This window comes from Notechis scutatus, chromosome 1, assembly GCF_049901735.1.
Source record: "Notechis scutatus isolate UNSWTSFEM ecotype Mainland chromosome 1, rNotScu1.2, whole genome shotgun sequence".
Classification (NCBI taxonomy): Eukaryota; Metazoa; Chordata; class Lepidosauria; order Squamata; family Elapidae; genus Notechis; species Notechis scutatus.
Genome location: NC_142009.1, coordinates 234,661,108 through 234,675,240, shown reverse-complemented (window position 1 = coordinate 234,675,240; position 14,133 = coordinate 234,661,108). Strand labels below are relative to the sequence as shown.

Below are 14,133 nucleotides of genomic sequence, written 5' to 3'. Positions count from 1 at the left end.
TTCTGATAAATTGCACAAACCAACATGCATACCCACTGTTTGCAACATTAGTCAAAATTCAACTCTTGACATTCATACGCAATATTTATGTGGCCCACATCACAGCGGTACTAAATGACCCAGCATCTTTAATACAGTTTGTTTATATTTTGTGAAACATAGTATAATTTTCAGTTGGCAAATGAAACACTGAAAGTTGTGATGTTGTCAAAAGCAAAAATTGCACTTGCTATGAGGCTTAGCAGAATTTATAATATTTATATTACTTTGCTTTTAAAAGTTTAGCATAAACTATTTACCATGTGACTAGGTATAAAATGATAAGAGTTGCCTGTTTCTCCTCTAAACCCAAATGACAGGTCACAGGAACAGCCAATGAGCATGGCCAGAATGACCATAGCTACTCACTGCCAAAATTTACATTCTTTGCAGAAGTTCAAAAAGTGGACAATTGATTTCACCTCAAACCAAGATTGTCACAGAGGGTTCTTTAGCCAGATTTATTGAAAAGAAAATGGGATTAGGTGACAGAAATCTCAACAATGGGATTATTTTCACATTCAGAGGCTATTTTGTCTCCCAGTCTTTTTTCTTTTCTTAACCATAAACTCTGTGTGAACTAAAGGGCCATTTTTGACTGATAAAAGAGAAATATTTCTCAAGCTATGAATCTAATTACTTAATTAATTGCTCTTTTCTATTTTACCTTTCTTCAACTTCCAAAGGACATATTGTGTGTGCAGATTGAAGTAAGAAACAACTTCCCCAGTGGTCTTGATAACCTTTGTCATATTTGTGGAAGAGTGCTAAACCAGTGATAAAAAAAACCAGGTTATCTATGTAGGAGAGAGGCATAGGATAAAGCGGGAATAACAGATTACTAGATATGTATTTAATCAGAGTTCCCCAAACTTCTCAATATTGATCTCTAAGGGTTAATGGAACTATTTATTATTATGGTCATGGGCTATAATTCAGATTCAGAATCTGATTCATAACATTGCTCATACTAAGCCTATGGATTGTCAGCCTCAGAATTCATCAAGCCATGATTCATTTAGGGGTGATCAACCACAGGCATCTGCTGATCAATTGAAGGATGAGGCACAAGTCCCAGATCTCAAAGTATGCAGCAGTAAGCAAAGCAACATTAGTCAATGAGGTTCCTCACTAGGTAAAGTGTAATGGAATGTATCAATTATCTTGAAGAAAGAGGGAACAAGATTCTGTATAGGAAACAATCAGACAATAGAAGCAGGAGAAACTTAGAAAAGACCCACCCTAATGGATCAAACAGTTAAAGTAGAGGCAGGTAGTTTTGTGTCTTCAGACTTGCAAGATTCTGTTAATGTAGCCTTACAATAAGACATAATTAGTTCATCTTGTCTTATTTCATATCTGGTTTATTTGGGAGGGCTGACACAAACAGTGAAGCCTGAATATTGAAGCCAGATGCCTACAGATTCATTTATGGAATCATTTTGCCTTCAGTTTTAGTTGGAATCAATAGTTTGGAATTCCACCTCGTGATTCTTATTTTTATGTTTCCCTGCTCTTGAATTCTTGTCTGTTGGACTGGCTAATTATCTGGCTTGGCTCTTTGACTCCTGGAATGAATTTGGAGCCTTTTTTTGCTACCTGAATTTGAAATGGAATTATTAAGGCAAGCACTCTTTGCAAAAACCTTGCCTGATGAACTTGGCTATTGTTATCTGTCTGGTTGAGGTAAATAATTCAACTCCTTAGCAACTTGTGTCTGTGTTTGTGTGTCACAAACAACGTAGGTCAGAACAATGATAATCATTTATAGCACTATTATAGTATTTATGAAATTATTTTCATATAATAAAAGTTTAGGGGTCAATGAAAAATCTGAAATATTATGAGCTGAACAGTTTGGAGACCCTTGATTTAAATGAACAGGTCCAACACAAAGAGCGCCACACCTGTGTTCAAAAATATCCCCAACCAGAGGTCAATGGGATAGAGATCCTCACATTCCAACAACTTGACAAATGTTTAAAGCTCTCATCTCATGCCTTCATCTAGAGATGTTGAAGTTATCTGATTGCATGTTTAAGGAGAATGGCTGGAGTTTTTTTCCTCCCTGTTGTCAGGTGATACTACCTGGGAGAAGCACAGTCAGGGAAATCCAACAACTCTTGCCTTCAACTGACCCATATTAAAATTGTAAGGATATAACAGGAGTCATCAGACTCATCATTAAGAGAAAACAAGAGTTTGATTATAAAGGCACCACAATTTATACTGGCCGAGTCATTTTGTGGGATGGGCAGCCATACAATAAATAATACATAAATAATGAATATAATAAAATATTAAATGACATATTAATATAATATAATCTATTAAAATTATAGTATCTATATAAATATGAATGCAGCTTTGAGAAAGAGCTTTTTGCTTATAAATAAGATATTTTTATGATTTTGTTACAAAAAATGGATGTATGTATCAGTGGTGTGTTTCAAATATTTTTACCATCGGTTTGGTGGCACATGCGCATGTGCACACATTTTGCACGTGTGTGTGCGCCAAACACACTCACCTCCTGCATTCTTCCTGATGCTTCAGTAGCTTCCGCGTGGCAATTGCTGTGCTGCACAAAGCAGCTGCGCTTCAAAAGCAGGACATAAAGGTTAGTATGGGAGCCCGGGCAGTCGGGTGGGCCCAACATAGAGCGTTAGAGAGAATTGGTCTGGTCTCCCCTGCTCATCACCACTAGCGATTCAGAAGAACCGGGCCGAACTGGTAGAATACCCCCCACTGGTATGTATGTATTGATGAGTAGAGGACTAGATGTCTTTTTGGAAGAAAAAAATTCTCCAACTTAATATAAATTTATTGAATGTGAAATAAACACCAGATCCTACAAGATCCTGACATGGAAGCAACCACTCTCCCATACATACCGAGATCTATGTCTGCAAGTGCGTTGCAGAGAATTTTACAGTGATTTAATGTGTATATTTGTATTAAATCCAACAAGTGTTCCTAATCATCTGCTCCAGAATAGTGCCACTGTCAAAATCTCTTCTGTAAATAGGTCTTTAGATTCACCCATGTACACTTGTTTTTCCCCCTTTAAGCCACCCGCTGTGAATTATGTTCTTATGTCTAATTAGCTTTGTCATTTAAAAGGATTTATTTTCCTTTCTTTCTTGATGTAAGATTTTCTAGACTTTCCAAAACTTTTGCTTAATAATGTAATTTTACCGTAATGATATATGCCTTAAAGACATTGAAAACATTGCACACTCCGACTAGTTTTGTTATTACAGTATAATATAGATAGATGTGGTTCTAGCTACAGTAATTACTTTAATTTCATAGAAACATAAGACTGTTGAGTAATCGGCTATTACTAATGTAATTACTCCAACAAAAATGGTTCACAAAGAGACAGTGTTAGAGTTGTTCCTACATTGTACTAATTTAATAGTGAGTCACATTTATCTCTGAAGTGGATAATACAGGATAGCAAAAATCCACATTATAATTAAGATGTATGAAAAGCATTTTTTGAGATGTACTATTGAGCTTTTCAAAATAAATCTGTATCTCTCTGTCATTATTGGCTGTATTACATTGCCTCCTGAAAATCAAAGCATATATTTGTTTTATTTGGACACTAAAGATGCATTTTTTTACATTTAAGACATATTTAAGCAGATAAATATTCAATTTCATAAGCAGAGAATGTGCACTACACAAGGTCCTCTAGATTTTTCCCTTCTAGTTTCATAGCTATTTTTTTTAGTTGAATTTTCAGTGATGACATTTTGGTGCATTTCTTTAATAAAATGCATTTATGCAATGCCCTTCTTTTGGTCTCATATACAATAAGGTAGAAAATAGACAGCTCAGTTTTGGAAAAGAAATTGGATGAGGTTGATTGTTTCCTATAACAGATCCTTTGCAAATTTATTGCTTCTAACGAGAACTTCCATCAATGATTGATGCATGTTCCATTTGTCATGCTGCAAAGACAGCAACCAAAAGTCTTCATACCATAAGATATATGAAATTATGATATAACATATGACTAATATTAAATTATGCTACATTACTACATGGCTGGAGGGATGTGCATTTCTGTGACTAATCATACTCTTCCTATGGACTAATTGCAAAAAAAATGTGCAAAATTGTTCCAGCTGCTAGGGAAAAGATCTACTGGCAGTTCTCTTGCCCACAGGGAGTTGATCATCCTAAATGAGCACTTGATGATAGATCACCTACACAATAAGGAAGAAATAAGAATATTTTGCCACTTTTATCATCAGATTGTAGACTTGAATATATGCTCATTCCCATGTTCAGTCATTGATTTCTGGTCTTTCTTTAATGATAATCTAGGCATGGTTTCTGCCATTTCATCTTCCAGAAATCTCCGAATCTAGGTTCTTGCTCATTGAATGGGGATATCTTTAATGTCATGCCTCAAGCCTTCAGTTTTATGTGGTACACATATATTGCACAATACTGTCTAGCACACAGAAATAATTTTGTTAAGGTTATTTATTAGCTGAAATGTATGCCATTGTTACAAAACTAGTAAATAAAGCAAATTGAATACAGTTCCTTTCATTGTAACAATTGAACATTAAAACAGGGACCTTGCAATTCTTCAGTTTTATATCATTTATTCAGACTGAGTACAGAACAAAGGGGAGTAAAGTCAGAGTAAATATGCACACATACAGACCGTATTAGGAATTCATTTCAAGAATAATTTAAATATAGAATCCAGCCGAACTTTTTATTGCTCTGCTAATTTTGGAACAAAATACTTATCAATTATGATAATATAAAAGCAGGAAAAATAGAATAAGAAAACTAAGTGGGTTAATGTATATATTTTATCAAAATTAAAATAATTTCAAGCAATACTTTAACACTGCAAGTAAAACACATTATTCTACTTTCAGTCCTTTGGATTTAAATTCAGAGTGAAGAATCTGCGATAAGCATCTCCCAAATTCTTCTAGGATCATTTGTTCAGCTAAGCAAATGGAATAATCTTGTTTTTCTGCCTCTTCAGCTTGAGCAAGAAGACAGGCACATGTTGCCTCAACCACCTCCCAAGATATACACGTATTAGATTGTCTATTACAACAAAACAATATATAATTACATTTTAAATATATAAATCGATGCAAAGAGAATTACCATATATAACTATCAAATTCTAAATTTACTCATGGCTTAACTAACTGTTCTGTGACAGATTTGTATTTCAACACTGACTGATCCCTGAGTTAAGTGACAGCAGAAGTCAGTCTGAGAGACATCAAACATTTTTTTCAATTTGCAGCTTTCTTTCTGCAACCAATCTTCTTTTATACAGGTAGCTGGAATCCTGTCAGAAAAAAGATAGGGACATGGCTGTCCACGGGGAGGACAATTGCTGAAATATGGGCCATGTTACAATGCAATCTCTGCATACTTGCATGCAATGCAGAAGACAGACAAAAACTTAATTCAATGAATGATTAGATTGGGACAGGCATATGAAAGGGGAAGTTTTGAATTATGCACATGTTATAATTTTTGCATCTTCTTGTCTACCTAGGAGTATTGGATGCACAGGGAACAAATGATGAATTAAGCTCCCTGCTGTTACCCATCAGTACTTTAGTTCAGGGGTCCCCAACCACCGGGCAGGACCGGTACCGGTCCGTGGATCACTTTGTACCGGGCCGCAAAGAAAATAAATAAATGGCGGCTTTCTTCGCCTTTGGAGAATGCTGCTGGGATCAGGGATCAAGGACACAAATGAAAGAAGGGGAGGGAGGAAGCAACCAAAGCCTGTCCTGCTCTCTGGCTCAGCAGCTTTGGTTTCCTCCCGCCTCGTTCCTCTCTCAGTCGCTCTCTCGCTCCTCCACCAGCCCAGGAAGAAACTGCTTCAAAGAATCTGGCAAGGTGGCTTTTCCTGTCAGCGCAGCTCCTCTGAAGCGCCCGTTCACCCCCACCCCGCCACCGCCGCGTTCAATCCAGTGCTCCGTTCTGCCTGCCTGCCTGCCTTCGTTTCTGGTTGTTTGGGAGCAGCTTCGGCTGAGAATAATAACTATTCGCCTCTTTTTATCAGCCGAAGCTGCTCCCAAACAACCAGAAACGAAGGCAGGCAGGCAGGCAGGCAGAACGGAGCGCTGGATTGAACCGTGCGCGGGCGGCGGGGTGGAGGTGAATGGGTGCTTCGGAGGAGCTGCGGTGACAGGAAAAGCCACGCTGCCGGCTTCTTTGAAGCAGTTTCTTCCTGGGCTGGTGGAGGAGCGAGAGAGCGACTGAGAGAGGAACGAGGCAGACACCTGAGGGAGGGAGGGAGACACCTGAGGGATGGGGCTGAGGAAGGCAGGGCTGAGAGCCGTGGGCCGCCGCCGCCCAGCGCTCAGTTTTGAAGGCGCTCCTCAGCCCGGTGCAGTTCCTGAATCTGCAGCTGAAACCCTCCTTTTAAATGTCCCAATAGAAGAGAATATCTGTCGCTCAGGGTTGCAATGAGGAGGCATTGGCGCTCCTTGAACTTGGTGGTTTGCTGGCAGACATTTATTACCCGACTAGGTAACAACATCAGATGTTACCTAGTCAGGTAATGAAACGCCTGCAAGCAAACCACCAAACTCGGATCCCCCTCCCGGTCCTTGAAAAAGTGTTTCTGCTTGAAACTGGTCCCTGGTACAAAAAAGGTTGGGAACCACTGCTTTAGTTCATTGCTTCAGAACTCAACTAATGCCAAATGTTAATTTTAGTCTTTAGTCAGACAATACCAATTAGTAATAAATGTACTTTTAAAAATATCAAACTTGGGGTATTTATTTCCACAGAAATAGGTAGGTTTCATAGTTGTCTCTGAAACACTTATATTCTTGAAGTAACTACAGAGAAAACAGAAAATTATTTAAAGATTACTGAAGCTTTCCCTTATTAATTACTGGTACTATTCTTTGAGTGACTGGATTCAATTTTAAAAACTCTAGATTATGGAGGTTTTCAGGATATTTCCATATTTTCTATTTGCGTCCATATTGTAATTCAGTATAAACAGGATAATGGTTAATTCTGAAAGGGTTCTGAAATTGTAGTTGTATAATAGCCAAAACATATGCATTTGTACATGTATTAGAAAGTACAGCTGTTACAAATTACTATGTCTGCTTTGGATAACTACAAATGAAAAGAACAGAGGTTGGAAGTCCAGACTCAAAGAATTGTCTAAAAATATTCCCATAGTACAAAAGAAATGTCTTAGAAAAATATTACACAGGTAATTAATTTCTACCTTTCTTTCTTGGTTTTTGATAATATTTCAGAGTTAGAAAATGATTCAGAATCATTTCCTTCATTGGTTTTAAATTCCATTTGAATTGGCATATTCATTAATATTTTTCGATCAGGGCTTTCTTCATAATTTTTGCATCCAATACATTTGCAGATAGATGAGCACATAATTTTAGCCTACAGAGAAACAAAATATTTTAATTCCTAAAAAGACATGTTATTTAATAAAGGTCCACAATTAAAAAAACAATGAGATTTGCCTGTTCAACAATCCAATCATACAGTTGCTTCATTGGAAATAAATCTCAAGTCCAATAATTTTCCATTGAACAAATATTCTTTTATCTAGAGAATGCTTAAACATTTTAAAATTAAAGGAATTTGCCTAATCCCAGTCCAGTTTTCACTTGCCCTACTATTCTAACAGGTTTAAAGGGTTTGGGGTTCAAACTGTTTGGAAGATGAAGGACATATTGAAAAGAAAAACCTCACCCCCTGTTTTGTAAATGAAAACTTTCTATGTCCAGAGATACAATCATAGACATTTATGATCTAAAACTATGTGTTTATTTTAAATCTTTATTTACAGCTTTTCCAAATCTGTGAAGTCATACATAGCAAACAGCACCATTCATATCTACAAGGAAAGTATAGACAAGATTAGGTAAGTTTGACTCCTGGCAATTTCATATATTAGAGCTATACAGAGTTTTAGATTTTATCTCTAAAAGTGGTTCAGAATAGGAACATGAATGTAGCAACATTCTGCAAAACATAAAGCAGTTCAAGCAATTTAAAGTGCAGTCCTGTTAGGATGTTGTATATTGCTGCTTCATTGATACACTGTTGCACTTCAAAACGTTAAGATTCAAACCAGAGCATTGCACAGCCCTAATGTCTGTGTTGTCTTCCTGGTTACATGTAAAAGTGACTTGCCATTATCTTTTTCTGGGAATTTTTTTCAGATTTCCCAATTTTGGGATTTCTTGGTCGCCTCTTATCCAAGTATTAAAAAGGTCTGACTACCTCCTAGCTTTTAAGGATCAACAAAAATTGGCTAGCTACTGCCATTCAGCATGCCATAGGTAGATGTTTGTCTTTATCCTGCTTGTTTTCTTGTTTGCCATTCTCTCATCCCTTTTTAACCTTTTCAAAATTAAATAAACATCTTTTCTACAATTGTTTTCCCTGATCACATACCCTGGAGGTTCCACCAGATGAAGACTCTTAATGCTTAGTCTAAGTATTCTTCTGCTATGATAATACTTTTATAAAATTGATGAAAAATATTTTCAACAAACCTCAAAGCATTCGCAGTAATTTTTTAGACATCCTGAACGCTTACAATTACAACCTTTATTATGTCTTGGTTTAATATCACCAAGTTTTCCTTTTCCAATCTTTGGCAGGAAAGCTTCTGGATTTCTGTCAAGACAAGCCTAAATAAAACATATTATTCGTATAGAATATACCTCTCAAACAGTTTTAAAAAATAGCAGATTATCTCTTTTCAAGAGACAGACATTTCTAATCATACTTAGAAAGGGCTTCTTATAGACTGAAAAATACAGTATGCTCCAAAGCATGTTTTTTGCCTTTGTATCCAAATTATTGCTCAAATCTGTTAATTGCAGCACCATTCCTATTATTTCCAGCATTTTCCAGTAAAGTTGAATTGAGAAGCTACATGCAAATCATCTGTGGTGAAATGAAATTGCATCAAAATGACTGAACAGAGATATGTTTTTAACATAATTTCTCTTTCTTTAATTCAAGTGATATGTAAAAAATGAGATGGTATTAAGATACCACTACAGGTAGTCCTCAAGTTATGACCATAATTGAGCCCAAAATTTATGTTTTTAAATGAAATATTTATTGAGTTTTGCCCCTTTTTACGATCTTTCTTGCCACAGTTGTTAAGTGAATCATTGCAATTATTAAGTTAGTAATATGGTTGTTAAGTGAATCTGGCTTCCCCACTGACTTTTCTTATCAGAAGTTTGCAAAAGGGAATCACATGACCCCGGGACACTGCAATCATCACATAAATGAGTCAATTGCCAAGCATCTTAATTTTGATCATGTGACCATGGGGATACTGCAATGGTCATAAAGGTGAAAAATTGTCATAAGTCATTTTTAAAGCGCTGTTGTAATTTTGAACAATCATTAAATGAACTGTTGTAAGTCGGGGACTATCTGTATTTCCAAAGCCTGTTTTAATTAATATGTTTACTCAGTTTGATATGCTGAATTGATGGAATATGTAAATGCAATTCATTTAAAATGCTTTAAAAATAACATCTAATGAATATAAAGTAAATAATTTGCATATCAAAATAAAAAGAAAACGTAGTTGAATTACCTTAATAGCCTTAAACCGTTCTATTTCATGTTCTGGATTGTTATAACAATTATTACAGTTGCAATTACTACAGAAATCACCATTGGCAAAACAATCGCAGTATCTATGTTTCACAAAAGAAGCATATTAAATTGTTTGTAGTTCAACATTTTCAGATAATGCTCACTCTTATCTGCTATTTTTTATTTATTTAAAATCCCTGTATTGCCACTTGTCTTAACATCACAACGCTGGGCAGCTCATGAACCATAATAAAATCCAGCAAAACAGTAAAACTAAAATACAAAAAAAGAAAAAAAAAAAAAGACTCCCCGCAGTTAAACCAACAGCCCCTAACTGATCCACAACTGCAGTTACTGGGTTCCAGTCTCACCTCATCCCAATGCCTGAAGGAACAGCCAGGTTTTCAAACCCCTCTTAAAGGCTAGGAGAATGGAGGCTGATGCCAGATCCCAGGGTGCTGCAGAAAAGGCTTGCTGCCTACGCCCCACTAGAGGGAAAGAACTTCAACGAAACCCACTCTACTAGACTGAGAAACAAGTAAATTAAACTATATGGATATTTATTAGTTGTATCCTTTATATATTTTGCCACATATGTGGGTACTTTGAAGACTGCTAACAAATGTACTTCCAGAAATTCAATCGCACTAAAAGGCTCTGGGATACATTCATATACTCCAAGCATTTTATTATTATCCCTGATTTGTTATATTTTATTTTGGGATTCCTTTCCAATACATGCTGTTGCTTTATGTTTTGATATGCATCTAATTTAATGCAAAAGTTATTAAGCACTCTTCCCATCTTCACTATGAGCCATGTTTTATTTAAGGTTATTTAAAGAAGAAAAAAATACAGAAAATAAAAGGCCTAAATGAAGTTCAGATAAACATAAATGCATATGCTTGTGCCATGCACAATATTTAGCATATAAAAGCAAAAAGCAACATTTTTTTTACTTAATACTATGAGAAAAATGTATAGTAACTTAGTACTATAATGTACATTTTGTCAAGATTGGTTACTTTGTGTGGTGTATTTTTTAAATTGAAGAAAAAGAAATTGCTTTGTAAGTGTAAAAGCATGTCTATGTTTATTCAAGTATTTTATCTGACTTTCCTACAATAACATCTGCATGACATATTTGAGTATATACGAAAGAAACAAATTATACTTCTCCTTTCTTACATAGGCAAATAATACCTGTGACATTTTTTTTTACTCACAGTTTGAGGCACTGTGATTTAGTGCAGTTGCATGGCTTCTTTGATTTTGTATCCCAGGAAGCACAAGGAAACCTAAACAAACACATGTCGCATCTAAAGTAACGTATTATGAAGCATTTATGGAATAGTGCAAATTAGGAAGATGACACCCACATAGTGATAAGGTAACAAGAAAAATATAATTGTTTCATTTCCAATTCTCCATTTAGTTTCTTCTTTTGGTATACATGAATTCTATGTTTTTGGTAAAATAAATAAATTATAAGAAAAAGTATTTATTATTTAATGATGTTTAAATTGTATTACTTTGCATTTTTATTAAATTATCTAGCGATTCCAAAACATATACAGGTGAAACTCAAAAAATTAGAATATCATGCAAAAATTCATTTATTTCAGTAATGCAACTTTAAAAGGTGAAACTAATATATGAGATAGACTCATTACATGCAAAGCAAGATAGTTCAAGCCGTGATTTGTCATAATTGAGATGATTATGGCTTACAACTCATGAAAACCCCACATCCACAATCTCAGGCAATTAGAATATTACATGCAATCAATAAAACAAGGATTGTATATAGAACAATATCAGACCTCTGAAAAGTATAAGCATGCATATGTACTCAGTACTTGGTTTGGGCCCCTTTTGCAGCAATTACTGCCTCAATGCAGCATGGCATGGAAGCTATCAGCCTGTGGCACTGCTGAGGTGTTATGGAAGACCAGGATGCTTCAATAGTGGCCTTCAGCTCTTCTGCATTATTCGGTCTCATGTCTCTCATCTTTCTCTTGGCAATGCCCCATAGATTCTCCATGGGGTTCAGGTCAGGCGAGTTTGCTGGCCAATCAAGCACAGTAATCCCACAGTCATTGAACCAGGTTTTGGTGCTTTTGGCAGTGTAGGCAGGTGCCAAGTCCTGTTGGAAAATGAAGTCAGCATCCCCATAAAGCTCGTCTGTGGAAGGAAGCATGAAGTGCTCCAAAATCTCCTGGTAGATGGCTGCGTTGACCCTGGACTTAATGAAGCACAGTGGACCAACACCAGCAGATGACATGGCTCCCCAAATCAACACAGACTATGGAAACTTCATACTGGACTTCAAGCATCTTGCAGTGTGTGCCTCTCCATTCTTCCTCCAGACTCTGGGTCCTTGGTTTCCAAATGAGATGCAACAGTTGCTGTCATCAGAAAAGAGGACTTTGAACCACTGAGCAAGAGACCAGTTCTGGTTTTCTTTAGCCCAGGTAAGACGCTTCTGATGTTGTTTGTTGTTCAGGAGCAGCTTGACAAGAGGAATACGACATTTGAAGCCCATGTCCAGGATCCGTCTATGTGTGGTGGCTCTTGATGCACTGACTCCAGCCTCAGTCCATTCCTTGTGAAAGTCTCCAACACTTTTGAATGGCCTTTTACTGGCAATCCTCTCCAGGCTGTGGTCATCCCTGCTGTTTGTGCACCTTTTTCTTCCACACGTTTCCCTTCCACATAACTTTCTATTAATGTGCTTTGATACAGCACTTTGGGAACATCCAACTTCTTGTACAATTACCTTTTGAGGCTTTCCCTCCTTATGGGGAGTGTCAATGATGGTTTTCTGCACAACTGTCAGGTCAGCAGTCTTTCCCATGATTGTGATTCCTACTGAACCTGACTGAGAGACCATTTAAAGGCTCAGGAACCCTTTGCAGGTGTTATGGCTTAATTAGCTGATTAGAGTGGGACACTTTGAACCTTTTCACAATATTCTAATTTTCTGAGATTGTGGATTTGGGGTTTTCGTGAGCTGTAAGCCATAATCATCTCAATTATGACAAATCACGGCTTGAACTATCTTGCTTTGCATGTAATGAATCTATCTCATATATTAGGTTCACCTTTTAAGTTGCATTACTGAAATAAATGAACTTTTGCATGATATTCTAATTTTCCGAGTTTCACCTGTATTATTATATTGAGGAAAGTGTCCAAATATATTTAGTTCCAATGTATATAGTATTCTCATTATTGATTATGTAACAATACGATTCTCAAAAAAAAAAACTAGGTGTGGGCATCAATAAAATAAATGTACTGTATAAAAATGCTTTATTGAAAACAATTGTAAACAAAAAGCTTTTCAGTCTGTATCTATAAATGCCTATTTCATATAATGATGCCAGGGATGTATACATATTTACAATTCTTACCCAACTAAAGTTAGTTTCGTTGGCTCCTGAAGAGTCAGATCTGAACTGCTTGTATGTATGGATCCATTATCAAGCTGCTCAAAATAAAATCCAAACATTCCATTTGCATTATATTATCATACATTTACACACTATATAATATTAATAACAAACATTAATAGTCTTAGAGAACATCATTTGAAAGAATTACTATTTTAAAATATTGCCTTCATAGCAGATTGTTTTCTATTTATGTTACTACATATTGCACATTACTAATTAGGAGCAACTCCAGATTGTTGAGCAGAACCCCAAAGATCAAAAAGATTATCTGCATATGCTGCTCGATAATACGTACTACAAATGTCTGAAAGCCTGAAAAAAATGAATAGGAGAAACAAAAGAAATTATAGCAATGTAGAGAGGGTTGGAATAAAAAGAGAAGGGAAGGAAGCAATAGAGAAAAAATGAAAAGTATATTTGGGTGAGAGAAATGGAAGAGAAAAATTAATTGATACGTATGTTGTAGTTAAAACAAATAATGAATGATGATGAAATGAAAAAAGAGCATAAAAAAGAGCAAAGCCAAAGGAATGAGAGACTAGATAGATAATAGTAAACAGGTAAAGAGTAAGGATTAGAGTTGGCTCTATATTAAGCAGTATGACATGGTTACCATTAGCTTGGCAAAATAAAATAAAACAATAAAATAAAATATTATAGTCATAGAGCACCATAAATAACTTGGCAGATACTAGATGGTAAGGGGATGGCATTTTTACTTTTTGGGAGGGCAAAGCCAGGTATCTGAGAGAAATTACCCTGCTCCAGGTAAGGTTATTGGCTGGAGTTATCTATTCATGTGAAGGGAAGGATACTAACTCTATTAAACAGGGTGGGTCAGAAAAATATCCAAACATTTTGTTGCTCAAGTACAATATATTATTTCTACTATGAGTGTTGACAGATCCTATACTTTTTTTGTACTCTAGCTGTTTTCCAGCAGGGCAACTTTTTCCTCCTTCTGAATTATTTTATTCAGTTTCATGAAACATGATAGTTGCCTTAG

At 36.0% G+C, this 14,133-nt stretch overlaps 1 protein-coding gene across 6 annotated transcripts in view; it reads right to left on the bottom strand.

The window, feature by feature from the left end:
• Nucleotides 1–4,524: 4,524 nt before the first annotated feature.
• TESMIN (testis expressed metallothionein like protein) overlaps nt 4,525–14,133 on the bottom strand; it is a 29,687-nt gene continuing 20,078 nt past the window's right edge. For all 6 annotated transcript variants that reach the window (XM_087950710.1, XM_087950709.1, XM_026668136.2 and 3 more), the window contains 6 exons: nt 13,086–13,159; nt 10,896–10,967; nt 9,668–9,770; nt 8,601–8,738; nt 7,301–7,476; nt 4,525–5,130 (listed from right to left, as the gene is read on the bottom strand). In XM_087950710.1, the coding sequence (XP_087806836.1) occupies nt 4,938–5,130; nt 7,301–7,476; nt 8,601–8,738; nt 9,668–9,770; nt 10,896–10,967; nt 13,086–13,159 (756 nt within the window). In that variant the 3' untranslated portion in view covers nt 4,525–4,937. The remainder of the gene's footprint in view (nt 5,131–7,300; nt 7,477–8,600; nt 8,739–9,667; nt 9,771–10,895; nt 10,968–13,085; nt 13,160–14,133) is intronic.